Genomic DNA, 25565 nt, shown 5'->3' with positions numbered 1-25565 from the left:
CTGTAACTCACCTCTGTTCGGGAATACCTTTATTTTTTTTTGTAATCAACAAATAATAAACACAATAAGATCTTATGTTCTCTGCATCTTTCAGTCACTTGTGAGATGGTGACAGTGTGGCATATCACTGGTGAAAACCTTGTTCTCTGCAAAAGGGCTGGTTCAGTGCAAATGACTTACATGAAGATTTCATGTAGATGAAAGAGTAGCATGTAAGTAGGTAGTTACTAGAGTGTTCTGTTGATCACTTTTTTCCACATAAATAAGTTTTGAGATTTCTTCTACAACTTGGGTATCTTCCTTCCTTTCACATACCTTGCATAATCAGTCCCTCCAAATTGTATCAACTCCAGCATGTATCTCTCTATGTATATTTGCTCCAATCCAGCTGATTTTTCCATCTTTATTCCCTTTAGTGCCATGTATGCCTCCTCCACAGGCACCTAGGGGACTATGATGTTGGGGTCCAAGTTTGATAGTTTCATGATCCTTGATTGAGAAATGGTAGAATGAAATGGTTTTTGCAGATCTTTTCCATTTTTCTTCTGTTTGTTGGCCTCCTTCCATTCTCATCCTCAGATGCCCTCAAGGATGACTTTGCAGAGTTGGATATCTTGCCAAACTTTCTTTAAATTTATTTTACCCTCCAGTTTTTCTCTCTGCTTTCTGAGATAATATTGCTCATAACCATTCAGCATCCTTCTTCATGAAATTTTACAAATGAGTTTATATTCTTACCCGAGCTTCCTTTGACTGCAATCTCTTTTTCCATTTAGCAAGTAAGTCAGATGTTTGCTGACTAAGGCACATCTGGGTTTCTTTTGGTCTTCTTGTTATAGCAATTCATCTACACTGCTCTAACTTCTAGATGAAATTATTATAGTCAGTGCTGATGTCATGTCTGTTGTCCATTTCTTATTTTTGATTTTCAATAACTTGTCTAAATAACCCAGAGTTAAATCTTTAATTGTATATTGTCATATCCTTTTTTTCATTATTCCTCCTGTTTTGTTTTACTTTACAAATTCTGATCTTAGAGTTGATAAGTGAGTCAATGGCTTCACTATACATAAATAGCTGACTCAGGGGTAACTCCCATACTAATATGTCTTTTCTTGTCAAAATGTAGTCTGCGTCATCCTGTGTAGTGTTACTTGGTGCTACTAATAACAACAATGACGACAGCAACAATTCATCATTTCTAGAACCTACCCATTCTTTTTAAAAAAAATATTCATTATACAGAGGCATGAGGTGTCTGTACAATCTACAGGTCTTTGGTTGATCTCATTTCTTCTGTCCTGAGCCATACTTCCCCACATAATTCTCCCCCCATCCTCACTTTCCCCCACATTTGCCCCAATTTAAGTAACTGAGTATCAGAGTCTTTTGGCATTTTATTTGGAAGGTCTTACCAAGTTCTTCGTAGGATTTCTCTGCCCCAGACAACATTAGCCTCAGAAACATGACCAAAAACTGAGATTTATCAAGTGCATCACAGTTTGCAATGTAATTTCCTCAGTTCCGTCAGAGATGTTTTGAGGATCGAACAAGATAATGGATGAGAAACTTCTTTGTAAACAGGAAAGAGCCTTGCACCCACATGATTCTCCCATGCATCTGAGGGAGCTTTCTGTAAAGGCAGTGAGGGTGATGGGCTATGGGAAGGCAGAGCCACTGGAAAACACTGGGGCAGAGTAGGGACTCAAGCTTGAGTAAGTCATAGGATCTTGACCTGAAAGGAACCTTAGAGATTATCTAAACCAATCTCCTTTGTTTTGAAGAGGAGGAAACAGGCCCAGAGGAAGGCTGTGATTGGTCAAAGGCCTGAGAGGGAACAGGTAGCAATGTTAGATTTCAAACTCAGGTCTTATAAGAGGTTTCAGGGTACTGTGGAAAGAGTGCTTACCTGGCTCCAAGGCCAGAAATCTGTTTTCTTATTAGCTTGAGTATGTCTCCTAGTTTCTCTGAGTCTCCGTTTCCTCCTCTGTGGTTGGACTGGTATGATCTCTCTGTCTCTTTCTGTTTGTCTGTGTGTGTGTGTCTCCCTCTCCCTCCTTCAGCTCTGTTGGTACATGCTACAAATCTTATTTTAAAAGGCCCTATGAATTTCTTCCTGTTTGTCTTGGGGTAGAAAGAGGAGTGTTTTCAGTCAGAGAAGGATTTCTTGAAGAGTGGATCTAGGTTAGGCAGGTGGGGGGAGGGAGGAAGGAGGGACAAATGGATTAAGTTTGTTTCCCTGGGAGCTTCAGGGAGTGCAGCCTGGGAGAGAGGCTTGTCCTAAGAAGAGAGACAGACTCCCGGACCCTGTGAAAGGTGAGTCCAGGTGCTGGAAGTCCCAATCCATGAGGGAAGGAGCTGTGACTGGAGCCATGAGAAGGCCAGCACTAGTTCTGTTGAGGGCAGCATCATCCCTCATGCACACAACTTTCACTCTTCTATCTTTCTCATCCTTCACATGCAGCGGCCAAATCTTGTCAGTTCTATCTCAACAACATCTCCAATGTGTCCCCTTTTCTCTATTTCTATAGCCACCACCCTAGTTCAGGCCTCCATTACCTCTGGTCTGGATAGTGCCCTTTTCACTGGTTTTCCGGTCTTTTCACTCAATTCTCCCAACAGTAGTCAATTGAACACAATAAACAATTATTAAGTGGCATTTATGGACCAGGAAGACTGTGCCAGGTGCTGTGTGTCCTAAAGGTAAATACATTCCAACAGGGGATACTACAAGTAGACAGGTGGACATGGTCACCTCTGAGGTTGGGGTAATGAACGTTGGTGGCTAAGGGAAATGGGAAGATTTTCCCAGAGGAGAAGAGACATAAGCTGAGCCTTGAAGGATGCCAAAACCATTTCTTCCCTCTGCTCAGAAACCATAAGTGGCTCCCTATTGCCTGCAGGAAAAAAATGGCAAACTCTCCAGCCTGGCTCTCCACAAGACAGCTGCAGTGTTCCTTTCCACTCTCATTTCACATGACCCCTCTTCACAAATTGCATTACTGCCAAACTGGACTTCTAGCCATTCCCTGAGATAACTATGCCCTCTCCTGTCTTGGGGCCTTTTCAAGAGCTGTCCCTCAGGTCTAAGATGCTCTACCTCCTCACCGTCTCTCAGAATTCTTCCCTTCCTTCAAGGTTTGAGACAGGTACAACTCCCCCGCCCCCCAAAGATTTCCCTGAACCTCCTCCCCCCTCTCCTAGCATTCTCTCCCTTACATTGCCCTCTTACTTACTTATCTGTTTACATGTTTTTCCCAGTCACTGAGCTCCTGGAAGGGAGAGACTTTTTTATCTTTGCATCCCCATTTCCTAGACTAGGATCTTGTCTACTGTGGGAGCTTAGTGTTTGTTGAACTAAACTGAGATAAAATTCATGGAGAGGGTCTGTGAGTGAGGAAAAGAACCCACTTAGGGTAGCTGCACCGAAAGGAAGGTCCTAAGTCACCAAAGGGAAAGGGGCCACAGTGGTAGTCTAGTGATGTCAAACTCAGAGAGCAATGAAATCCCTGCAGGTGCATATTGACTTAGAAGACCACATATGAACAGCGCCTGTGTTCTAATTTTTTTTGTTAAATATTTCCCAATTATATTTCAATCTAATTTAGGCTGCATTCAGGAGTATCGTTCAAGACCACATGCAAAATGACCAGGCTATGTGTTTATGCCTCTGATTCTGATTCGAATTCAACATTCTAAGTGAAAGGTAAGTGTTTATTTCAGTATTACAGTACAGCAGGAAAACTAAGGCCAAGAGAGCAAAGCCACTAACTAGAACCTGGGTATGATGATGATAATGATAATAATAATAGCTAGTTAAGTGGAACTGTGGTCAGAGCTATGGGCTTGTAGTCAGGAAGACTTCTTCCTGAGTTCCAATCTGGCCTCAGACACTTACTAGCTGTGTGAGTCTGAGCAAGTCACTTAACCCTGTTTGCCTCAGTTTCCTCATCTGTAAAATAGGAATAACAACATCTACCTCAGCTCGCTGTGAGGATCAAGTGAGATAGCACGTATGAAGTGTTTTGCAAACTTGAAAGTTCTATAAAGATGTTATATAAAACGTTACCTATTGTTATAATTGCTCCTGGCCTTGCCTTCTAAGACCAAACAAAATAAGTGTAGTCCCTCTACCTCTTCCTATGAAGAATCACCACTTGCTCACTCACCATAATGAGACATATGGGGGGGGGGAGATGGTGAAGGGGATGAGGCACAAACTTGGAGACAAGACCTGTGAAGATTGGGCTACAGGAGAGACTCCTGCTTAGAATGTTGTTGTTTTGCTCTCTACACACACAGACAGGTGGTTGTGATTAATTTTGTGGACTGTTCCCCAAATGTTTTTTTTTTGCTCAGGACAAGGGGAAGCTGAAGTTAGTTTTGATTAAGGGGTGTGTGTGGTGTGTGTGTGTGTGTGTGTGTGTGTGTGTGTGTGTGTGTGTAGAAGGTGGGGAGGAAGAAGATTGAGAGGCTGAGTACATGATTATTTGGTATGCATCTCAGTAACCTCCTAAGACTTCTTTCTGGCCACTTCCCTTGAAAAGACTCTCCCAAGAAGAACTGAAAACCGTAGAGGTTAGAATCCTAGAACACCAGTGACCTCAGAACAGAGAATGTCAGAGCTGGGAGAAACCTAAGATTTGAGAAGATTAGAGAATGAAAAGATACCGGCTTAGAACATAAAGTGTCATAGCTGACAGGGTCTTGAGAACATAAAAATCACAGAGCTCAGAGCAGCGACCTTACAAAGTGGAATGTTCATTTCCCCTCCGCTCATATTACACGTGCCAGAATTGTTATGACTATCCCAGGATACCAAGAGAAAGCGATCCCGGGAGCCTACCTATCCCAACCGTTCGGTTCCCAGGAACACGTCTTCAGCACTTGGACAGCTCCCACCTTCCCAAACCATTTCCAAAGGGTCAGGCCTAGATTGCCCTGGGACAGAAGAAGCTGGCCTGAGTTCTTAGAGGAGATGAGAGACAGGAGTGAAAATGTCCCGGAGATTGGGGGGTCATTCTGAGGGGTGTGAAGTGTGAGAGTTTGGAAGATTATATGAGAGGGAGTCTGAAGAGAGACATAGAAAGAGTAAGTATTATTTTACTCTGCCTCACACACAGGAGTCTGGCACATTCAGGGGTCTTGCGGTACAATTTGATGAAACAGAAACGATAAATTCCTCTGGGGTGAGATAAGAGGAAGGACGCTGAAAGGCTCTGAGTATTGTGAAGGGAGAGGCTGGACTTTAGAGATGGGGGGGTCAAAGACGTTCTTTCGGAGCTTCGAGAATTTCTAGGTGGGGTCCTCAGGAAGGTTCTATGACAGCACAGAGTTTTTATGGGAGTCATCAGGGAGGTTCCCGGAGGGGAGGATGCTCTGGGACTTTCTATGGCGGACTCTGGGACATTCTTTGGGAGGGTGACTGTGGGGGCTCAGAGGCACTTGAGGAGGGATGGCGCTTCAGGGACTCGACTTCTACGGAGGAAGCTTCAAGAAGGTACTTTGGAGAGAGGGGATTCAGGCATGGTCTATGGGGACTCGGGGCACCTGAGTTTAGAGACATTCTGTGGGAGGCAATTCTCATCGATACTTGAATGGGAGGAAACTGAGGGGGCGTTCCCCTGCTTCCCCCTCTGCTCTGAATCTTGAGATGGTGCTGATTTGGAGGAAGGGGTTTCTCGTATCGGGAGGGGGTAATAGGCTCCTGGGGGTGGGGCTCTGGGAAGCCCCGCCCATCCCGGCAGCCGGCGATGTCCAAGGCTCTCCATGTGAGAAGCGGCCCTGGTGCCAGCTCGGGGTGCGAGCACCTCCCGAGCCCCGCGGATACCGGCGGGAGCTTTAGGGCCTATGGAGCGGCCCCCAGCTTCCCTGTTTGACCGGACCGATACAGCGCTGCATCCGGAGCCCCCCGGGACACCGAGCCAGAGGCGGGCGACTGCCATGGAGCTGGGTAATTCGGGGGGGTGAGAAAGGCTGGAGGAGGACAGTGAGTTGGACACTTTGATCCGGGAAAGAGAGGAAGCCCAGAAGTCTGGGTCACAGAGAGAGAAGGGACCGGGATACTTCGGTGCTGGTAAGAGAGGGGACCCAGACACCTGGATTCTAGGGAAAGAGGGTGTCTAGACAACTGGGTTCTGAGAAGGCTAAGAGAGGAGTACAGCCACCTCGGTTGTCTCAAGAGGTTTGGAAGTGGACGCCTGGGTCCCGGGGAGGGAGAGGAGCAGTTGGATCCTGGGTCCAAGAGCAAGACGAGCTCGGATGCTTTTCGGTCCTTGCAGAGGCCCAAAGCGGCTGGGAGAGAGAGTGCTGGACTCTTGAGTCCCAGTGAAAGAAGAGATCCAGACGGGTGGTTGACTGGGTGGGGGGGTCGGCGGTTTATGGGGAGGCTGAGGATGAAGACCCACGGAGACTGAGGAAGGAAGGTGCTGGACATCTGAGACCCTAGGGGGAAAGGAGGCAGGGGATTCCTAGATCCTGAGGAGACACTGGACGCCTGAGGAGGTCCTAGGGAAAGAAGAGGTGGATGGGGGGAGGTGGATTTGGGGAGAGAGGCTGGGGTCGCTATGCCCAGAACACGTGGCTTTCTCTCGAGGCAGCGAAGTGAGGGTGGGGGTGGGAATTAGAGACCCTATTACCTGAGGAGGAAAGAGGTCAGCTGTTTCCCCTTTCCCTCCCCCCTCTTTTAGATCCAGGGGGTCTCCCCAGGGCAGCAGAAAGGCGAGGGGAAACGAGAGGATGGAAGTCTAGGCAGTGAGAAGGGGGGCGGGGGACACTCGGGAGGCAAGGGAATAAATACAGAGGGATGGCCGGAGCCCCGGGGTGGAGGGTGGGAGACTCGGACCGTCTAGGTCCTAGGATGAGTTGCTAGTCCTTCCATTTCCCAGTGCCCCAGCTCTCGCCGCCTGCTGTATCGGGGTCGTCGCTTGGTATGCAGGGCGCAGGCCGGTCCCGATCCGTATGCGCGCCGCGTGGGCCCCCATTGGTATGCGGGAGCCAGCCCGGCGCGGGCGGCTAAGGACTGGGAGGCTGGGCACGTCCGCGCGCACTGGCGGCCCCACGCGGGCTTGCTTGCAGGGAGAGGAGCCGCCTGGGTTTCTGAGAGAGAAACTCGTCTGGTTAGGGAGGAGGACTAGGGGCTGCGGGGAATGTGTAAGTCTGGGCTAGTCGAATCCCTAAAGCCTGGGGGCTGGAAAAGGGTAGCAGGTCCAGGAATGTCTTAGCGCCTTCGACACCTCAACCACTACCGGGTGAAATTGGATTGCCGGCTCGTGGTCCCCCTGTGGGGGAGACTGAGGTCAGGAGCTGCGCAGGGGCATATTCAAGGCTAATCACAGAAAGAAATCAGGCGTTCTAGACTCCGAACCTTGAGGTCCTGGAGCCAGCCTTAAGCTAGGCCTGCGGAGGCCTGAGTTCGGGAGCTCATGAGCTCCCTCAGACTCCCTCTCTTGGGCAGGACTCAGTTTCTGCTTGGATGGGGTTGGGGGGTCAGGAAATAAGGCAGCAGGTAAACAGGGACTCCGGGGTACCTGATGGGGTCCTAACTACTGCTTTTTTCTACTGCAGGTGCCCAGGTCCCTGAATCCTGCCCTCCGCTCTGAGTCCACCCAAGCTCCAGCCAGGCTTTCGGGGCGCAGAAATGGCGGCCCACTTCTCAGGAAGCGAGGTCAAGTGCGTCAGCGTTGAGTGGGACTTCCTTCAGGGATTGCTGGTCAAAGCCCCGCCTGTGCCCTGGTGAGCAAGACACGCCTCCCCCTGAAGCCCCTCCCAGTACTGGCAGCATTCTCACCCAGAGCTCTATCCCTGCCCCCGCAGAGGTTCGATTCTCACTCAGCTGCCTCCCATTTGGAATGTTCACACCGAGTTCTGTCCCCACCCATTCAGCATTCTCACCCTTCGTTCTGACCCCGCCCCTAGACAATAAAATTCTTATTTAGGATTCTGTCTTGGCCCACTGAGAATGTTTACCCACTTCTGTCCCCGCCCCCTAAAAGGAGGGATTCTCACTCAGGGTTATGTCCCCTCCCATTTGGAATTCTCACCCTGAATTCTGTCCCTGCCCCCTACTCTGCCAGATGCATTCCGGGTTCCCAGTCAATGTCTCCTTCCCAGAGAGGCCCATGTCTCTTGCCTGAATGAGGTGTGTGTGTAGGGGGGAGAGGGCCTGTAATGATCCTTCACCCCTCCTGAAGCCTGCAGGCCTTGAGGAAGGAGAAGTCCCGGAATGCGGCCCGCTCCCGCCGGGGCAAAGAAAACTTCGAATTTTATGAGCTGGCGAAGACGCTGCCCCTGCCCAGCGCCATCACGAGCCAGCTGGACAAGGCATCCATCGTGCGGCTCAGCATCACCTACCTCCGCCTGCGGGATTTCGCTGCCCTCGGAGACCCTCCCTGGAGTTCACCCAGAGCCGACCCGCCACCAGCGCCAGGTAACACTGAGGGTACTTTGGGGTCCCAGGATCTGAACCACCAGAATGACAAGGAGGAGCAAGGTTCTGTGTAAAGCTCTGGCAAGAAGAGAGGAAAAACACTCCAGGGTTCCTGTGCCCTATATCCTGATAGGTGGGAAGGAGATCCTGATGTCTCTACGCCCAAAGACAAAGGGAACCCTAGGGTCTCTGGGCCCAGCCTTGAGAGGGTAATAGAGAGACCTTGATGGCCTTATGCCTAGCCCTGACAGCCTGGTATCCCTCTGCCCGGCCCCTACCTGTGAGGGAGACCCAGGTGTCCCCCTCCTGACAGAGGTACATAAGGTAGCCAAGTGCCTGAGCCTCCTGTCTCACAGAAGGGAACCATTATCTGAGTCCAACCATGACAGGAGACCAGAGGCCAGATCCCTGGTGCTTCTGCTCCCAGGCCTGCCAGGTCTGAAGGACCCAAGAGCTTCAGGCTCCAGAATCACAGAAAGGACTCATTACCTGCATTTTCAGCCCTGTCAGGATTACCGAAGGAATCTGGCTCCCGAGTGACCAACTCTGGCAGTAGGACAAACGGGACCCAGAAGTTTCTGTTCCCCATGCACCCTGGGAGTGATGCTCGGAACTGGGTGGCCAATGTGGCTCCATCTGGCGCCGGGGCCGAGGAATCTGGCAGGGGCAAAAACCCTTGCCGCGGCCCCAGGCATCCGAGTCCCAGCCTGCCTGAGTCCCGGGTTCCCACACCACTAGTAGAGGGGAGGGGGGAATGGTGGGGGCCGAGAAAATAGCATTGATTAGGCCCGCGATAAATCGCCATTTAAATAATGCGGCTTCCAAGGCTGTAATTACGCAAATTAACCAGCGCCTAGAGAATCCGGCATTACCGCGAGCACTGATTACAGTCATTACCCACCCGGGAATTAGCCGCCGCCGAGCGTGCGCTTGGAAATCCGGATAAACATCTGCCTATTGTCTCCTGGAGCCGGGGGAGGGGGGCGCGGGCAAGGGAGGGGTGCCTCAGCTCTTTTTCTGGCTTCACCCCACCCTTATCCTCCCCCACCCACATCTAAGCTCAAGAGGACCCAGGACTACTGGCTTTTTGATAGAAGGAATGGATTCCCATGTTCTCAGCCTCCAACCCCTTCATAGGTTCAGAGCGACCTTCTAGAGACACTATCCAGTTCAAGATTTCCGTTTCACAGAGAGAGAAACTGAGGTCCAAGTTGAAAAGGGACTTGTCCAACATCACAACGAAAGTCAGGGACAGGCCCCCCGTTGTTCCAACTCCAAGCTCTCTCTTCACCATCCTCATTTTTGGGGGGCGACAGTCAATGGGGTCCTCACACCCTTGCTCCCTTCCACCTTCACCCCTACAATTCAGAAAAATGCGGACTAAGTAAGCAGGGACAAGCCCAGGGCTGGGTGTCAGGATGCCCGAGTTAGAGTCCCAGATATGCTCCATCTCCTCTGAACTTCAGTTTCCTCCTCTATAAACGTTCGCTCTGACTCTGAGACAGGCTTGTCCTTCGAGGGTTCTTCTGCCCTCAAAGGATCTCTAAGCGTGTTAATTGCCACTCAGAGATTAGGGAGGAAGAGTGGGAGTTTCTCCTGGGAAGGGAGGGGGAGGGAGGGAGGAAGGGAGAGAGAGAGAGAGAGAGAGAGAGAGAGAGAGAGAGAGAGAGAGAGAGAGAGAGAGAGACGCTGCAGGATAAACTCCCAATCTGCAAGAATCCAAGACCCGAATAATTCAGGCAGAAAGGTAAAGGATAAAATGAGCGACCTCTCGGCTCTGGGATCACAGGGAATCCAGGGAGAAAGCTGGCTTCAAAGAAGTCTCACTCTACCGGTGTTCACCCCACCCGACCCCCGGCTCTCCAGGGGGCCAATGCGAGTTAATATGCCTGCAATTAGCCTCATTGATGCAACAGGCACCCGGGAAAGGGGAGAAGGGGAAGAGCGTGAGCCCGAGAATGCCAGGCCCTACCCTCTTTCCCACTCTCTCCCCTTCATCTGCCTCCCTTTTCTGTCTTGCACTCTCTCTCCTCTCTGTAGCTCAGTGTCCCCATCTCTGTCCCAGTCTCCACCTCTGTTTCTCAGTCTCCCTCTCTCTGCCCTTTACCCTTTTCCCTGCAGTTCTCTCACCCCTATTCCTCTCTTATTCTCCTTTCCCCCCTCAATTTCTCCCTTTCTATCTCTCAGCCACCCCCACTTCGTTCCAGTCTCCCCTCTTCCCAACAATGTCCCTCCTCTGTATTCTCAGATTTTCTTTCTCTCCCTGTCTCCCCTCTCCATCCTTTAGCCACCACCAGCTGTCTCCACCTTGTCTGTTTTCCCTTCTTTGTACCTCAGATTCCTGTGTCCCTCAATTACATACCCTCCCTGTCTCTTCTCATTTCATTCTTCAATCCCCCCATCCCTCAGCCTCCCATTTTCTCTGTCGCATTCTCTCTATAGCTGTCTTTGCTCTATCCCTCAGTCTCTTTTCTCTCTGTAGCTCATTCCTCCCCTTCTTCTCTGTCCCTCAGTCTCTCCTTGTTTCTATTCCCCCCCTCCCCTCCATCCCTCAGTCTTCTCTCTGTACATCATTCTTCTCTCTCTTCTCTGTCCCTCAGTCTCCTTTCTCCCTGTCACTGTTTCCTTCCCTTTCCCTGACCTGAAGTGTCTGGTGGAGGGGAAGGGCGGGGGAGAAACTGGGCAGTAGATTGTCATACAGGATTAAACCCTGGTCTGAGAGTCAGCTGACCTGGGCTCTGGTTTTGACCTGATTCCTTGTGTGACCTTGGCCAAGTCTCTCCCCTTTTGAACCTCAGTTTCCTAATCCATAAGATGATCTAGTTAGGATGATCTCTAAGATGCCTTTTAGCTCCAAAAGAGTGGGGAGGGTCCTGTGTCTAAAACAGGGTCACCATAGTTAGGAGACAGGGAGAGAAAAGAAATTGACAAGCTTCCTTCTTTCCATTGCAATCTAGACACGTTTCTCTGACTTCTGGGGCAGGTCACTGTGCTTCCTCCAAGCCTGCAGTCTCTGAAGGGGGAAGGGGGAGGATAGGTACAGAGAGTGGCTAAAAATGCTTTGAGATCTTCAGAGCTGGCTGCCATCTCCACCCCCACCCCTCCTTAGTTTGGGGGGGGGAGCTGCAAATGTCCTTCCAACCACATGTCCTTGTAGCCTTCAGGAGCCAAATATCCCAGTGCCCTTATCTCAGGTCCCCCTAGTCCTCTGTTCCCCAAAGCAGGGGAACTCTGATATCTGAGTACCCCCCTTCTAGGGGAAGTGGGGAAAGCTGAGCCTCCTTAAAGATGCAGCTCCCATCCCCAGGCCGGCTGTGGTGGAGACAAGCCAGAGACAACGAGAGGAATACCAAGTGTGCCCTGTACTGCTGGGAGGGAGCTGGGTTCCAGACGCTGGGGCGATTTCTGCCTTGTCCTAGTCACCCTACTCAAGCACAGAGGCAGGGGCAGTGTCTGATTGTCTTCAGATACCCTCCCTCCCCTTCCTGACCTCATTTGGACCCCTCCCTGGGCTAGAATAGGCAGGATTGGAGGGGCAGGGACGGGGAAATGGAAAGCTTGAGCCCCCTGGATGCCTTGGTCCTTGATGAAAATGACCCCATTAGATCAGAGGCAGTGTGGTGAAGGGGGGAGAGCCCTGCATTTAGGGTCATGGTTGCTGGATGGCAGCCTCGGTTTTACCACAATTGTACTAGCCCATATGACCTTGGGCTAGCTTATCAACTTCTCCAATTTCCTCTTCTATAAAATGACTAGATGATCTCAAAGGTGTTTTCCAGCTATGATCTTATAGTCCTATTATCTCTGGAGAGGGTTCTTATTACCTGCACTCCGCCAAGTCTATTCACCCACACAGCTAGCTGCCCAGGCTGTATTCAACCTATACCAAATCTGGCTAGATCTTCGACCCGAGGAAAGTGGGGTTAGAGTGTTGAGAAGAGTGAGCTAATGTAGAGGTGGAGACAGATGGTGATGGAAGGAGAGGGTGGGAGGGAGGATCCTGAGGAGAGATGACCAAACATTTGGAAGAGACTGGCTTAAGTTGGGGAGGGGATGGTAGGAGTGAGGGGCAAAGGGAGTAAATTAAAAGGAATGGGAAGCAAAAAAGTGTTCAGAGAGGGGGATTGAGTAGTGAGGGGGAAGGTTATGGGAAAATATATCATAGCTGGAGGCAGCTATGTGGCACAGTAGTTAGAATGCTGGGCCTGGAGTCGAAAAGACCTGAGTTCAAAGCTGGCCTCAGACACTTCCTAGCTGTGTGACCCTGGGACGTCACTTAACCTCTCAGCCTTAGTTTCATCATCTATAAAATGTAGGTGGCAACTAAGTGGCATAGTGGATAGAATGCCAGGCCTTGAAATGAGGAAGATTCATCTTCCTGAGTTCAAATCCAGCCTCAAATGCTTACTAGCTGGGTGACCCTGGGCAAGTCACAAACCTCTGTTTGCCTCAGTTTCCTTATCTGTAAAGTGATCTAGAGAAGGAAGTTGCAAACCACTGCCAAGAAAACCCCAAATGGGGTCAGGAAGAGTTGGACACGACTGAACAACAAAATGGAGATAGCATCTACCTCCCAGGGTTGTTGTGAGAATCAGATGAGGTAACATTTGTAAAATGCTTTGCAAATCTTAAACTGATGTGAGTGCAAGCTGTTATTGTTATTAAATATGGAAATAGAATAAGAACTAACATGTATCCCTATAGCACTTTAAGGTGCACAGAGAACCTTATACAGTATCTCCATTCATCCCCAACATTCCCTGGAAAGTATGTACCATTATTATCTGCATTTTATAGTAGAAGAAAGTGAGACTCAGGGAATGAGCAATTCTCTGAACCAGGTTACACAGCTAGTTAAGTGTGGAAGGTGTTGGGGCTTGTGATGTTCCTGCTTCCAAAGTCCACCACTTTATCCACTCTCTGGAAGGGGTGGGGTGAGGATCTGGGGGAAATGGAAGTGAGAGGAATGGGAGAGATATGGAAATTAGCCAGGGCGGGAGGAAAAGGGCTAAAGTGAAGAATAAGATGAAGGAAGAAGAGTCAAATAAGATGTGAGATGTGGGGAGACAGCTGGGAATGGACAGTCGTTGAGGCAAGTAGGGAGAGTCAGACAAGAGATAGAGACTGGAGTTCTGGAAATGAGGTGGGGAATGGGCAGAAATGAGTAGGCAGAAGGCTAAGGGTGTGTCTGGGAATTGTAAAGGTAAGGAGAGAGGAACAGGGGACTGAGGATGGACTTGGAACTCTAGGAGAAATCAGAATGTCAGTTTTTGGAAGCAGGGAAGTGGGGTGTTTGGGGAAGAAGAGATGAGTTGGGAAGTGAGGACAGGTGCAGGAACAGGAGTGCTGGGGCAGTAGAACTGTAAGGAGGGAAAATAATGATGGTACAGGCCTGAGGGGACCCAATAAAGAAGGGAAGGAGCCTGGGGAGGAGCAGAGAGAGGTGCTAGTTGGGGAGAGAGGGAAAAATAAGGACAGCTGAAGAGAGAGTGAGTAAGAGATCTAAGGGGAATGGGATGAGGTGGGAGTGAGGAGTGGGCTGGAGATAAAAGCATGTGAGAGTGAACTGGGATGGGAGGAGGCTGAATTGGGGAGAGAAAAAGAAGGGGAAGAATGATTTGGGGAGATAGAAAAGAGGGATAAATTGAGGAGTGAGGAATGAGACCTGAACACCTTCCGGGAGATGTTCTTTCCCTGCCCAATGTCTGGGAGAAGAACAGAGGTCTGGGACTGGGAGTGAAGAATTGTTTTGGGGGGAAGGGGAGGCACCTGATTCTCCTTCTCCCTCCTCCACCCAGCTCCCTGCCAGCAGCTTTCTAATTCCCCCATTAAACGTTTTTAATTATAGGCGGGCTCTGTCTGACCCGAGGGGTTATTTGCAGCAAGGAAAAATGAGAGAATTAAGGGAAATGACAGAGAAAATTACGACAATTATCGGGGAAGGCATTGTTTCCCCTGTCTGTCAGGGGGAGCTGTTTGTGAGCTTGGGAGCTTGGTCCCCCCCACCCCCTTCCATAGGCATTGTTTGCTGCCGGCTGCACCCAGGCTGGGAGCCCGGGGAGGGAGCTGGCCACCAGTGGGGGAATGTTAGTGCCTTGGGAGAATGATGATTGGAGGTGTGGGGGAAGAACACACCCAGGTCAGAAAGATCTCGAGTGAAAGGGATGCCTGGGTCCAGATCTAGGTTGGAGATGGGAAGGACTTAAAAAAAAAAGTTGTTGGGTCCTTTCCAGATATTAGATCTTGGGAGCAGGGGAACAGGCTGCTTTGGTGCTATGTTCGGTGTTAGAAAAGACATGATGTGTGCTCAAAAATTACAGCCAGCAGAAATTTAGAGCTCATTTCATCCCTCTCCCAAGCTGGTGAGGAGGATGCTGCTCCTGTCCTCTCCCCCCTCCCAGATTTGGGGAAAGAGGGTTCTGCCCCTGGGACCCTTCTCCTGCTAGGGGAGCCAGGAAGTAGTGGGTTCATGGAAGGTTTTCTCTCGGTGAGTGTTTCTGCATCAGCTGGGACTAGATACTCAGCCCTGGTCCCTGACCTTGGTCCTGAAAGCCTCAGCCCAAAGAAATAGACAGAAGCAGCCTCATGTGTGTGACTGCTTTTCTGAAAGTGAAATTAATTAATCCCGTTCTTTTGGAGAGTAGAGTGAGGGAATCTGTGTGATGAATTACCTAATCTCTGTGTGTTTGGGTGTGTCTGGGTATTTTGAGTGTGTTGAATTGATGCCTTGCCTGACTCTGTATGAGTGACATAAGATCAAGGAATAATAGATAATTTATAGGCAGGGAAATCTGAGACCCAGAGAGGTTTGCTTAATGTTGAGGGTAGAAAGATGAGTCAAGATTCCAGTTCGGGTCTTGTGACTCCAAGTTAAGAACTCTTTCCACTGCTTCCCATGTCTGTGAGTAACTGTGATGTACAAGGTGTGTGTGTCTGTCTGTCTTTCCTAGACTAGCTGACCTCCTCCTTACCCAAATCACAGCAGAGCCCCAGAAAGGGGTACTGGGTCCAGAAGGAGGTCCTGACAAGTATATTCTCATTTTCTGTGATTGGAGGCAAAAGACAAGTGGGGCATTGTTTTCAGAGTGCACAATAAAATAGGATTTAGAGCTAGGGGGAAAAATTTTTTTATGGATCATCTAGTCCAAGACTTTGCTTCAAATAAGAGGGATCTGAGGCTCAATCAGAGGGGTGCAGTGATTTGACTATGATCACAGATAATAGCAGAGACAGGATTTGAACTGAGGGCATAGAATCATGGGATTTTAAACTAAATAGGGTCTTAAGTTTTGTCTGGACCAATCCCTTCCTTTTTATCTGAGGAAACTGAGATCCAGAAAAGCCATGTGATCTGCCCAAAGGCACAGGGTGGGGAGAGGCAGCCAGATATAAACTGCGGGCCTCAACTCTACCCTCTTTCTTCAGTCTCTGGTGCCCCTGGACGGAGAGAGACCTCTGCCCTATTTGCTGACCTCTTTGAACAGCATTTGGGAGGCCACATTCTTCAGGTGAGGTCCCAAAAGCCCGCTTCCTTCCCTGCCAGGAACCCTTGAGCTTTCCCTCTCCCCATCTCCCAAAATCTAGAATGAGAGAAGCCAGATACCTGAGTTTCCTGTTCCTCCTTCACTCCATGTCCACCCCTTTCCACTCCCCCTAACAGCAGAGCCCTCAGGGCCAGACTAGCTCTCTGTCACCACCTGGTATCGACAAAGGCATATTTGGGGTGCTTCTCCTACCTCCAAGACTCCTTGGAGGAGCTAAGGAGCTGGTGTGCCCCAGCCCCCTGGGTCCCTAGCTCACCTCTCCAGGTCTCTCCCCAACACCCCAGTCGCTGGACGGGTTCGTGTTCGCCTTGAACCAGGAGGGCAAGTTTCTCTACATCTCAGAGACAGTTTCCATCTATCTGGGCCTCTCTCAGGTAAGCATGGGAGGTAGAGGCCCTGGGCATTCAGACTCTAGACCTTACCTCTGAATTTCCTCTGCCTTCTACCAGTGGGAACTAAGGATTCTAGGGCTAATCCCTTTCTCCTGGCCTCCCCTTCCTCTTCTGTCTGGATCCATGCTTTGGGGACCTCAGTCCCTTCTCCCTACATCTAAGACTTAGATGTTAAGAGCTCCCAGATTCTTCTTTTAGCCTCCTTCCCTCCAGGCATACAAGCCTTTCTGTCCTATGCCTCCTGCCAGGCCCCTGCCCTGTATTCTCTTTCCTTCAGTGAAGACCCAAGTGTCCAGGTGTTGAGGTTAGAGTTGGGAGATCTGGTACAAGTGTGAAAGAATTCACTTAGACCTTCTCTGTAACCATTAGGAGCTTTATTAACACAAAAGCATTGGGCTAGCCCTGGAAGGAGGACTAGCAACTTACAGAGGGACAGGGGCCTGTTTTATCTTACAAGATAAGGGGGAATTGTCATGATACAGGATGAAGAAGACAGATGACAGGATAGGGGACCCAGGATAAGAAAGACAGAGGAAATTTTATGACTCAGGATGAGGGAGACAAGGGATTTTTATGGTCCAGGATAGGGGGAAGTTTTATGGTAAGATAAGGGGGAGAGATTGTAGGATGCCTTCAAGCTCAGGAGGGGCCTCACAAGGTACTGGAAAAACAATCCTTAATTTTCTTTTTAGCTTTTAGCTTTAAGGGCATTGTTTGTGTCCACATCACAGGGCCCCCAGATACTTTCATTGACATCCCCCTTATTGCTTTCCAGACCCTGTCCCTGACACCCTTCCTCTTCCACCCCGTCCCACACACACACACACACCACACACACACACACACACACACTTATTCAAGTGTCATGAAGAACTTCAAATCAATTTTGAAGAAAGGAGGAGAGGAAAAATCAATCCATAACAGAAAGAACTCCTTCTGTGTCCACTTCCCCTTCCTAAAAAAAAAAAAATGAAACTCCCCAGGGATAGAGGTAATCTATTAAGGGAGGGGAGGGACACAGAGAAAGGAGGGGCATAAAGGAGATTTGCTCTGAGCTGTCCCCGCAGCAGGTGAATGGACAGTCCCGCTCCATCCCCTCTTTGCCCAACAATAGAAAGAACTTCCCTTTTGCTTAGACATTTCTCCCCTGTTCCCTTGGGGTGGAGCAGAGGGCAAACAAGTGATTGGTCACTCCACCCCCATGGCCCACAGGTGGAGCTGACTGGCAGCAGCGTGTTTGACTACGTGCATCCAGGGGACCATTCCGAGGTGTTGGAGCAGCTCGGGCTGAGGGCTCCACCCCCTGGGCCTGGGGCGCCACCTTCTGGCCCCTCCTCCGCCTCCTCCTCTTCATCTTCTTCATCCTCAGCTTCCTCAATCTCTGAAGCCCCAGAGACTGGTAACTCCCCCAAAAGTTCTTCCCAGGGGAGGGTGGGGGTCCTGGCTTGAGTGTCTGGCTGCATTTGACTTTGTCGTCTGGCATACTGATTTCAATAGGATTTTTTTGATTGAATCCTCTGGCCTAAGCCCCCATGGGGAAGCAGCTAGCTAGTTCAAGATGGCCTGGGTGGAGTGGGAGGGGAGTCATAAGAATGATCGCAGGATCTAAAGCTGGAAGGGGCCATAGAGATCATGGAGTCCAATCCCCTCATTTTACAGATGAGGAGACTGAAGCGCAGACAGAAAAAGAGACTGGCTCAAGGTCACCCAGCAGAGCCAGGATGGGAGCCCAGCTCCTCTGCCTTCACACCCTGCACTCTTTCCACTCCAAACCATTGTCCTTCCCTCTTGTAAAGCAACCCACCTCAGGTTAGCTTGGGTCTCAGTTGGATTTTCTTCTATGCAGTCTGCTCATTAAGAGCTCCCATCTCCTTTAGCTCCTTGTGGTTAATGGCAGTCCTGGGACCACGGGTATCACTGTCATCCTCACTTTACAAATGAGGACATTGAGCCCAAGAGGGCTCAAGTGACTTGTCCACAGTCACACAGGTAGTAAGAGTCAGAGCAGGATTTGAACTCGGGTCCACTAACTCCAAACTCCAATACACTTTCCACAGCATCATCAGCTATGATGATGGTATGTGGCTGTGGTTATGAGTCACCGAGTAGCTTACCACATATTTTGTGCCTCACTGGGCGTGTGTTTGAGTGAGATTGCATGTGACTGTGTGTGTCTCCCAGTCTTTGGGGCAGTATGCGTGTGAGTGGGTGTGACCTTGTATATAAGGGACTATGTAAGAGGTTATGAGCTTGGACAGCTGAGTCTGGAGGGATGGAAGGACATGGGAATCCCAGGTGACTACAGTAGGGTGTGGGGGAGGACTACAGAGGGGTGTTTAGTCTGGGAAGGACTGGGGAGGGAGGGTCACTGTCCAGAGGTACTCTGACCCCCTCCCCATGCCCCTTTCTTTAGAGCTGGCCCCTCCTGAGAGGGAGGATCACTGTCCAGAGACACCCTGACCCTTCCCATGCCCCTTTCTTTAGAGCTGGCCCTCCTTGGAGGGAGGGTCACTGTCCAGAGGCACTCTGACCCCCTCCCCATGCCCCTTTCTTTAGAGCTGGCCCTCCTTGGAGGGAGGATCACTGGCCAGAGACACCCTGACCCTTCCCATGCCCCTTTCTTTAGAGCTGGCCCTCCTGAGGGAGGATCACTGTCCAGAGCACCCTGACCCTTCCCATGCCCCTTTCTTTAGAGCTGGCCCTCCTTGGAGGGAGGGTCACTGTCCAGAGGCACTCTGACCCCCTCCCCATGCCCCTTTCTTTAGAGCTGGCCCTCCTTGAGAGGGAGGATCACTGGCCAGAGACACCCTGACCTTCCCATGCCCTTTCTTTAGAGCTGGCCCTCCTTGGAGGGAGGGTCACTGTCCAGAGGCACTCTGACCCCCTCCCCATGCCCCTTTCTTTAGAGCTGGCCCTCCTGGAGGGAGGATCACTGTCCAGAGGCACTCTGACCCCCTCCCCATGCCCCTTTCTTTAGAGCTGGCCCCTCCTGAGAGGGAGGATCACTGTCCAGAGACACCCTGACCCTTCCCATGCCCCTTTCTTTAGAGCTGGCCCTCCTTGGAGGGAGGATCACTGTCCAGAGGCACTCTGACCCCCCCCATGCCCCTTTCTTTAGAGCTGGCCCTCCTTGGAGGGAGGATCACTGTCCAGAGACACCCTGACCCTTCCCATGCCCCTTTCTTTAGAGCTGGCCCTCCTTGGAGGGAGGGTCACTGTCCAGAGGCACTCTGACCCCCTCCCCATGCCCCTTTCTTTAGAGCTGGCCCTCCTTGGAGGGAGGATCACTGTCCAGAGACACCCTGACCCTCCCCATGCCCCTTTCTTTAGAGCTGGCCCTCCTTGGAGGGAGGATCACTGTCCAGAGACACCCTGACCGTTCCCATGCCCCTTTCTTTAGAGCTGGCCCTCCTTGGAGGGAGGGTCACTGTCCAGAGGCACTCTGACCCCCTCCCCATGCCCCTTTCTTTAGAGCTGGCCCTCCTGAGAGGGAGGATCACTGTCCAGAGACACCCTGACCCTTCCCATGCCCCTTTCTTTAGAGCTGGCCCCCCCTGTGATTGCTCCTCGAAATCAACCTGGCTCCCTTGAACGTTCCTTCTTCATCCGAATGAAATCCACACTCACCAAGCGGGGGTTGCACGTCAAGGCTTCGGGATACAAGGTGAGTAAGGAGCCCTCTTGAGCTGACTCTGGCTCCCTCCTTCCCTGATATGACTCTCAATGCTTCCTCAGGATCCTTTACTCCCCAATTCTCTGCTTCTGTTGTGACATTATCATTATTTTTTGAGACAATCAGAGTGAAGTGACTTGCCCAGGGTCACATAGCTAGTAGGTGTCTGAGGTCAGATTTGAACTCAGGTCCTCCTGACTTTAGGCACCACCTAGCTGCCTGTGCTATCATTTTTATAGATGAGGAAACTGAGGCAAATAGAGGTTAGCCTGGCCCAGTGTCACACAGCTAATAAGTGTCTGAGGCCAGTTTTGAATTCAGATCTTCCTGACTCCAGGCCTGGTGCTCTACCCACTGTACCACCTAGCTGCTATATTCTCTGTCCATCTGTAATTCCTCTCCCCAGTGCTGGTCAGTGCTCCTGGCTACACTCTTCTGCCCAACCTGCTGTGGTCTTCATCCAGCTATACATTCGTGGATTTGGAGTCAACAGGCCTGGTTTCACTTGCAGGTTCAGCCTGGAGACAGGAAAATCCCTTCATTTCTCTGGCTCTCAGTTTCCTCATTTGTAACACAAGGCTATTACATAGTAGTATAAGGTTCCCTTCAGTTCAGTTCCCCTAGCCCTTCCTGGCCTCACCCCTACATTACCCAAGTGTGTGTCCCAAATACCTCTCACAGGTAATTCACGTGACTGGTCGGCTTAGGACTCAGCTATTGACAGCCCGACGAGGCCAAGCTTTGGGTCTGGTTGCCCTAGGCCACACCTTGCCCCCAGCTCCACTCAGCGAACTCCCCCTGCATGGCCACACACTTGTCTTTCGCCTCAGCCTGGCCTTGACTATCATCTCCTGTGAGAGCAGGTGGGAAGAGTGAGAAGGGAAGTGATGGGTGAGGTGTGGAAACTGAGAAATGGGGTTAGGAGAGTTGGGTGGGAAATAGATTGGGGTACGGAGATGGGGACCGAGAAATGAAAGAAAGAAAGATAGGGAGGTGGGGCAGAGTAAGTTAGAAATGGTAGCATGGAGGATGAAGAGATGGAGATATGGGGTTAGAATGATGGGAAATGGAGGAAATATAAAGAATGGATTACTGTAGGTAGAAAGCAGGAGTAGTGAGATGGGAAGAGATATAAGCACAAGGAGGTGGAATGGAGGGATGGAATGGGAAGTTAGGGGATGAGAGTGTGGCTAGGGATGGAGACAGTAGGGAAGTAGGCATGGAAAGATGTAAATTTGGAAATGGGTAACAGAGGAACGGGGATAGAAGGGTGGAAGATGAAGGCAGAAATAGGAAATGGGGAAATGAGATGTGGAAAAAGAGAGGTGGGCGCTGGTAGATAATGGATAGAAGAACTCTGAAGTGAGGATGGAGAGATGGGGAAAAGAAATGAAGGATGGAGAGATGGATTTGAGAAATAGAGGAGGGATAGATGTGACAAATCAAAGAAGGGGAGACATGGAGCTAGAGGAAGAATGGATAGGTGGCAATAGATGGGAAGTTGGAGATTAAGAAATTAAGTGAGAGATGAGGATGAATCTGAAGGACAGGGAGTTGGAGATGAGGAGATGGATGAAGGAGCTTTAGTGGGGAAAGAAGAGAGATGGATGGCGAAGATGGTCTATGGCTATTTGGGGATAGAGATGATTGTGAAGGGATGGGGGATGCAGAGATGGAGTTGGAGAATGGAGACATGGAGAATGGAAGATAAGGGACTGAAGGGGATGGAGGTGGACAGACTGAAGATAAAGAGATGAGGAAGGAGAAATAGATAAAAAATGGAGAGGTCAGAATGTTCAGTTCTTATTGCAACAGATTACATTAATAAGCTAGAGTGTCCAGAAGAGAACAACTAGGATGATGAAGGGTCTTGAATCAATGCCATAGGAGGACTGAGTGGAAGAACTGGAAATATATAGCCTGGAGAAGATTCAAGGGGCATATAATTGTTATGGTGAAATATTTGAAGAGTTATTGTGGAAGAGGGACTAGATTTGTTCTATTTGATCCCAGAGGGGCAGACATAGGAGCAAGTTCAAGGTGCAAAAAAGCCCATTTAGTCCTGACATGGGGGAAAACATAGCCGTTAGAGCCGGCCCAAAGGAGAATGGGATGCCTTGGGAAGTCGTCACTGGAGGTGTCTCTGAAGACTAGAGAGCCATTGGTCAGATGTATTGGAGTCGACACTTTTTCAGGTGTGGGTTGGAGTTAATGGTCATCGAGGGCCTTTTCAATATTCTGATTATGATTCTGCAAATGGAGAAAGAAGGATGGAAAGAAGAGGATAGGGCGATAGGGAGAGATGGATGATGGCGAAGAGATGGATGGAGAGAAGATTGGGGGATGGAGGGTGGAAAGGTGGCCTAAAGAAAGAAAGGTTGAGGGATGAGGAAAAGAGAGATAGAGATGGGAGATGGAAGATGAGATGAAGTAAAAAAGGGTTAGAGAGATGGGAGGAAAGATGGGAGTTGAAGAGAGGAGATGGGGATGTCTCATTCTAATCACTCCATCTTGGTCCCTGGCAGGATTAGTGACTACATGGATGTGGGCCCCTCGGAACTGATTGGACGAAGTTGCTACCAGTATATCCACGGGGAGGATGTGGCTGGAATCCGCCAGAGCCACCTGGACTGTGCGTGAACCCCCTCTACCCCTCCATTGACCCCTAGCTCCAGGAACGCACTGTGTTATTCCCATCCAGCTATCAATGCCCATGGGGAATTCCCTCCTTAGGTCTTGCCCCAGTAGCCCACTGCACCTTCAGTCCTGTTCATCCTCATTCTGCCCTCAGAGAAATCCTTAAGTAGCCAGGACAGAAGCTGAGCCAGGAATCTTCTTCCCTTCCCCCTGAAAATCTTTAAGATTCATTTCTCTAGAGGTGTCTCTACCTCTCTGATTCTTACTCTGTTGCTCTCTCTTCCATCTTCATTTATCTGTCTGCATCTTCCCTTATACTTCTTGTTTCTCGGTCTTATGCTGTCTCTGTGTCTGTCTCCACATCTCTTTCTCTTCCCATTTCTGACCGTCCCTCTGTGCCTCTGTCTTTCCCCAATCATGTCTCCCTGATCTCTGCTTTGACGTCCCCCATTTCTCCGCCCATCTTTCCCCTTCTTCCATCTTTGATCTGGTCTGCATCTCCCCCCCCGGCCCCACCCCTGTGTGTTTCCCTGCTCCCACCTCTGTCCCCCAATCCCCTTTGATCGACACTTGTCTCTGCCTCGGCCTTCCCCTCTTGGGACCAGTGCTGGACAAAGGGCAGGTGGTGACAGGCTATTACCGATGGCTGCAGAGGGCTGGAGGCTTCATCTGGCTCCAGTCCGTGGCCACAGTGGCCATCAGTGGCAAGAGCCCAGGCGAGCGCCACGTGGTCTGGGTCAGCTACATACTCAGGTGAGGAAGGTCTGAGCCACTGTCTGGGTGGTAGGGCAGGGACAGACTCAGTCACCGGGGAAGGAGGAAACTTTCCATCTATTTAAGACAAAACTAATTGTACCGTCCAGTCCTCTCTGGTGGGGCAGCAAACCTAGAGCCAGAGTGCAGGGCCCACCCTGGGGAGCTGAGGAAATGGTCCTGGGGCCCCAAAAGATTCCTGAAGGGGGTCACTCCAGTTGGGGTTGTCAGCTGTGGAAGACTAGGTTTTCCGTTCCCCAAATCCCCTCTAAGAACCTGGGACCTCAGGAAGTGAGGGGAAAGGATGAGTGCCAGGGACACCTGAATTGTGACCATTGGCCTCTTACCCACAGTCAAGTGGAAAGTGGCCACGTGGCCCTGGATGCTCTCCAGCTCCCCAGCACCGTCCCCCAAGAGGACCTGTCAGATCCAGAACCTGACATCAAAGGTACCCGGGACATAGCTGTAAAGATCGGTCGGGGAGGGGATGGGACCCCTAATTCTATCCCTTCTCCAGAGCATGATTCTCATATCCCACCCATTCTGACATCAGACATTCCCGGAGCTAGGATCTGAGGTCCCCAGAACCTTCAATGGTTAGACAGTAACCGATTCAGAAAGTCACTGCATATCAGGGTGGAAGTGACCTTAAAACAGGGGAAAGTGTCTGCTCAACAGGACCTTAGGTCATGGAATATGGAATGTCAGAGGTGGGAGGGCCCTTAGAACACGGAATGTCAGAGCTGGGAGGAGCCTTAGAACATGGAATGTCAGAGCTGGAAGGGGCCTTAGAACAAGGAATGTCAGCTGGGAGGCACTTTAAAACAGACTGTCAGAGCTGGAAGAATATTAGAACATAAAGTACAGAATGGAGGAGCCAGAGGGGACCTTGGAGACCATATTACCCAATCCTTCCATTTTCCAGATGAGGAAACTGAGGTGCAAAGAGAGGAATCATTTTGACCCTTTGGGGAGTGTAGCATAGAATAGTAATTACTATCACAGGGACATTTTCTCTTTCAGAGTCCAAGGCCCAGGTGGAGGGTGAGCAAGGAGCCTCCCAGCCTGAGCCTGGGGCCCGCCAAGCCCGAAGCAAACGCATCAAACTGGAACCAGCCAGAGGAAGCAGCAGCCAAGGAGAGACCACTGGCGGGGAAGGTGGTGAGGACAGTGATGATGGGGAGTCCAGACACCCGGTTTCTCGGCCTGAATTCACCTCTGTCATCCGGGCAGGGAGCTTGAAGCGGGAGACCATGAGGCCGTGGAGCTATGCGGCCTCCTACGCAGCTGGGGAGCCCTTCCACAGGCCCCCTTCACCTCCTGACTCCCCATCCCCACCCACTCTGGTCCATGCTGGTTACCTAGCCCCCACTAGGGGCCTATATACCAGCACCATCCGATATGGGCCAGCAGAGCTAGGCCTGGCAATCCCCACCCCAGGGCTGGTTTATCAGCACCTCCAGAGGCTCACTGGCCCGGGCCCAACCTTTCCTGATGCCCTCTACCCCAGCGTGCCCTTCCTGGGACCAGACAGGAAAGGGGACTGAGTGAGGGGGGGTTAGCTGGGACTGTGGACAAGTGGGATGCAGCTGCTCGAAGGTCCAGCATGGGCCCCCCTCCCCAGGAGTCAGGCACAGGAGACCCCTGAGGAGTAGCCACTGGCCCCATGTCACAGCTGGACACAGGTGGAGGCTGCGCCCACTCCCCTCTCCGGGATAGGGCTGGGCTTGGTGGGGGAAGCATTAAATGGCATTCCTCAGCTCTGGCTTCCTGATCTGCCTGTCGCCCCGTTCGGCTGGGGGGGGCGGTTAGGAGGAGGCTGTGAGCCAGGGTTTCCAGGGGAAGGAGCAGTGAGTGGGGAGACCTGAGTTTGAATTCCCAACTGCCTCTTAAAACCGGTGACTTTGGGGCAAATCACGTCCCAGAATGCTCTAGCCTCAAGTTTCTTCTGCTCTGATTGGACTAAATGACCTCCCAGGTTCTGTCCGGTGGTAAATGGACGAATCTTTGACACAGGTGTCCAGGCCCAAGTTTCCCAAAGTAGAAGCTGAGAGATTTCAGCCACATCCGTCATCTCTGAGATGGAGAAAATGAAGCCTGGAGAGGAGGGGAGTGAGGTCAGGGCCCTAGCAGAGGAA

General features: G+C 50.7%; 1 protein-coding gene across 2 annotated transcripts; it reads left to right on the top strand.

The window, feature by feature from the left end:
* Window positions 1-4730: 4730 nt before the first annotated feature.
* Window positions 4731-25169, top strand: NPAS1 (neuronal PAS domain protein 1). Of its 2 annotated transcripts, XM_020978448.2 has the most exons (13): window positions 4731-5500; window positions 7567-7734; window positions 8193-8428; window positions 15854-15936; window positions 16257-16346; window positions 17577-17763; window positions 18024-18173; window positions 19907-20028; window positions 20719-20900; window positions 22563-22669; window positions 23280-23427; window positions 23781-23875; window positions 24451-25169. In XM_020978448.2, the coding sequence occupies exons 2-13, from the start codon at window positions 7640-7642 to the stop codon at window positions 24972-24974; spliced, it is 2019 nt and encodes a 672-aa protein (XP_020834107.1). In that variant the 5' UTR covers window positions 4731-5500; window positions 7567-7639; the 3' UTR covers window positions 24975-25169. The 2 variants fall into 2 exon arrangements, with proteins under 2 accessions (XP_020834107.1, XP_020834109.1); XM_020978450.2 differs by lacking the exon at window positions 18024-18173.
* The last annotated feature ends 396 nt before the right edge of the window (window positions 25170-25565 follow it).

The sequence above is a fragment of the Phascolarctos cinereus genome, unplaced genomic scaffold (genome assembly GCF_003287225.1).
Source record: "Phascolarctos cinereus isolate Bilbo 61053 unplaced genomic scaffold, phaCin_HiC Scaffold_726;HRSCAF=1367, whole genome shotgun sequence".
In the NCBI taxonomy this organism is placed as follows: Eukaryota; Metazoa; Chordata; class Mammalia; order Diprotodontia; family Phascolarctidae; genus Phascolarctos; species Phascolarctos cinereus.
Note: the sequence above shows the minus strand (reverse complement) of the source record. Positions and strands in the feature narration are given on the sequence as shown.

Coding starts and splice junctions, on each gene's coding strand:
- NPAS1 (XM_020978448.2), top strand. CDS start 7,640: ATGGCGGCCCACTTCTCAGGAAGCGAGGTCAAGTGCGTCAGCGTTGAG. Junction 7,735..8,192: donor AAAGCCCCGCCTGTGCCCTG/GTGAGCAAGACA, acceptor CCCCTCCTGAAG/CCTGCAGGCCTTGAGGAAGG. Junction 18,174..19,906: donor TGTAAAGCAACCCACCTCAG/GTTAGCTTGGGT, acceptor CCCTTTCTTTAG/AGCTGGCCCCCCCTGTGATT.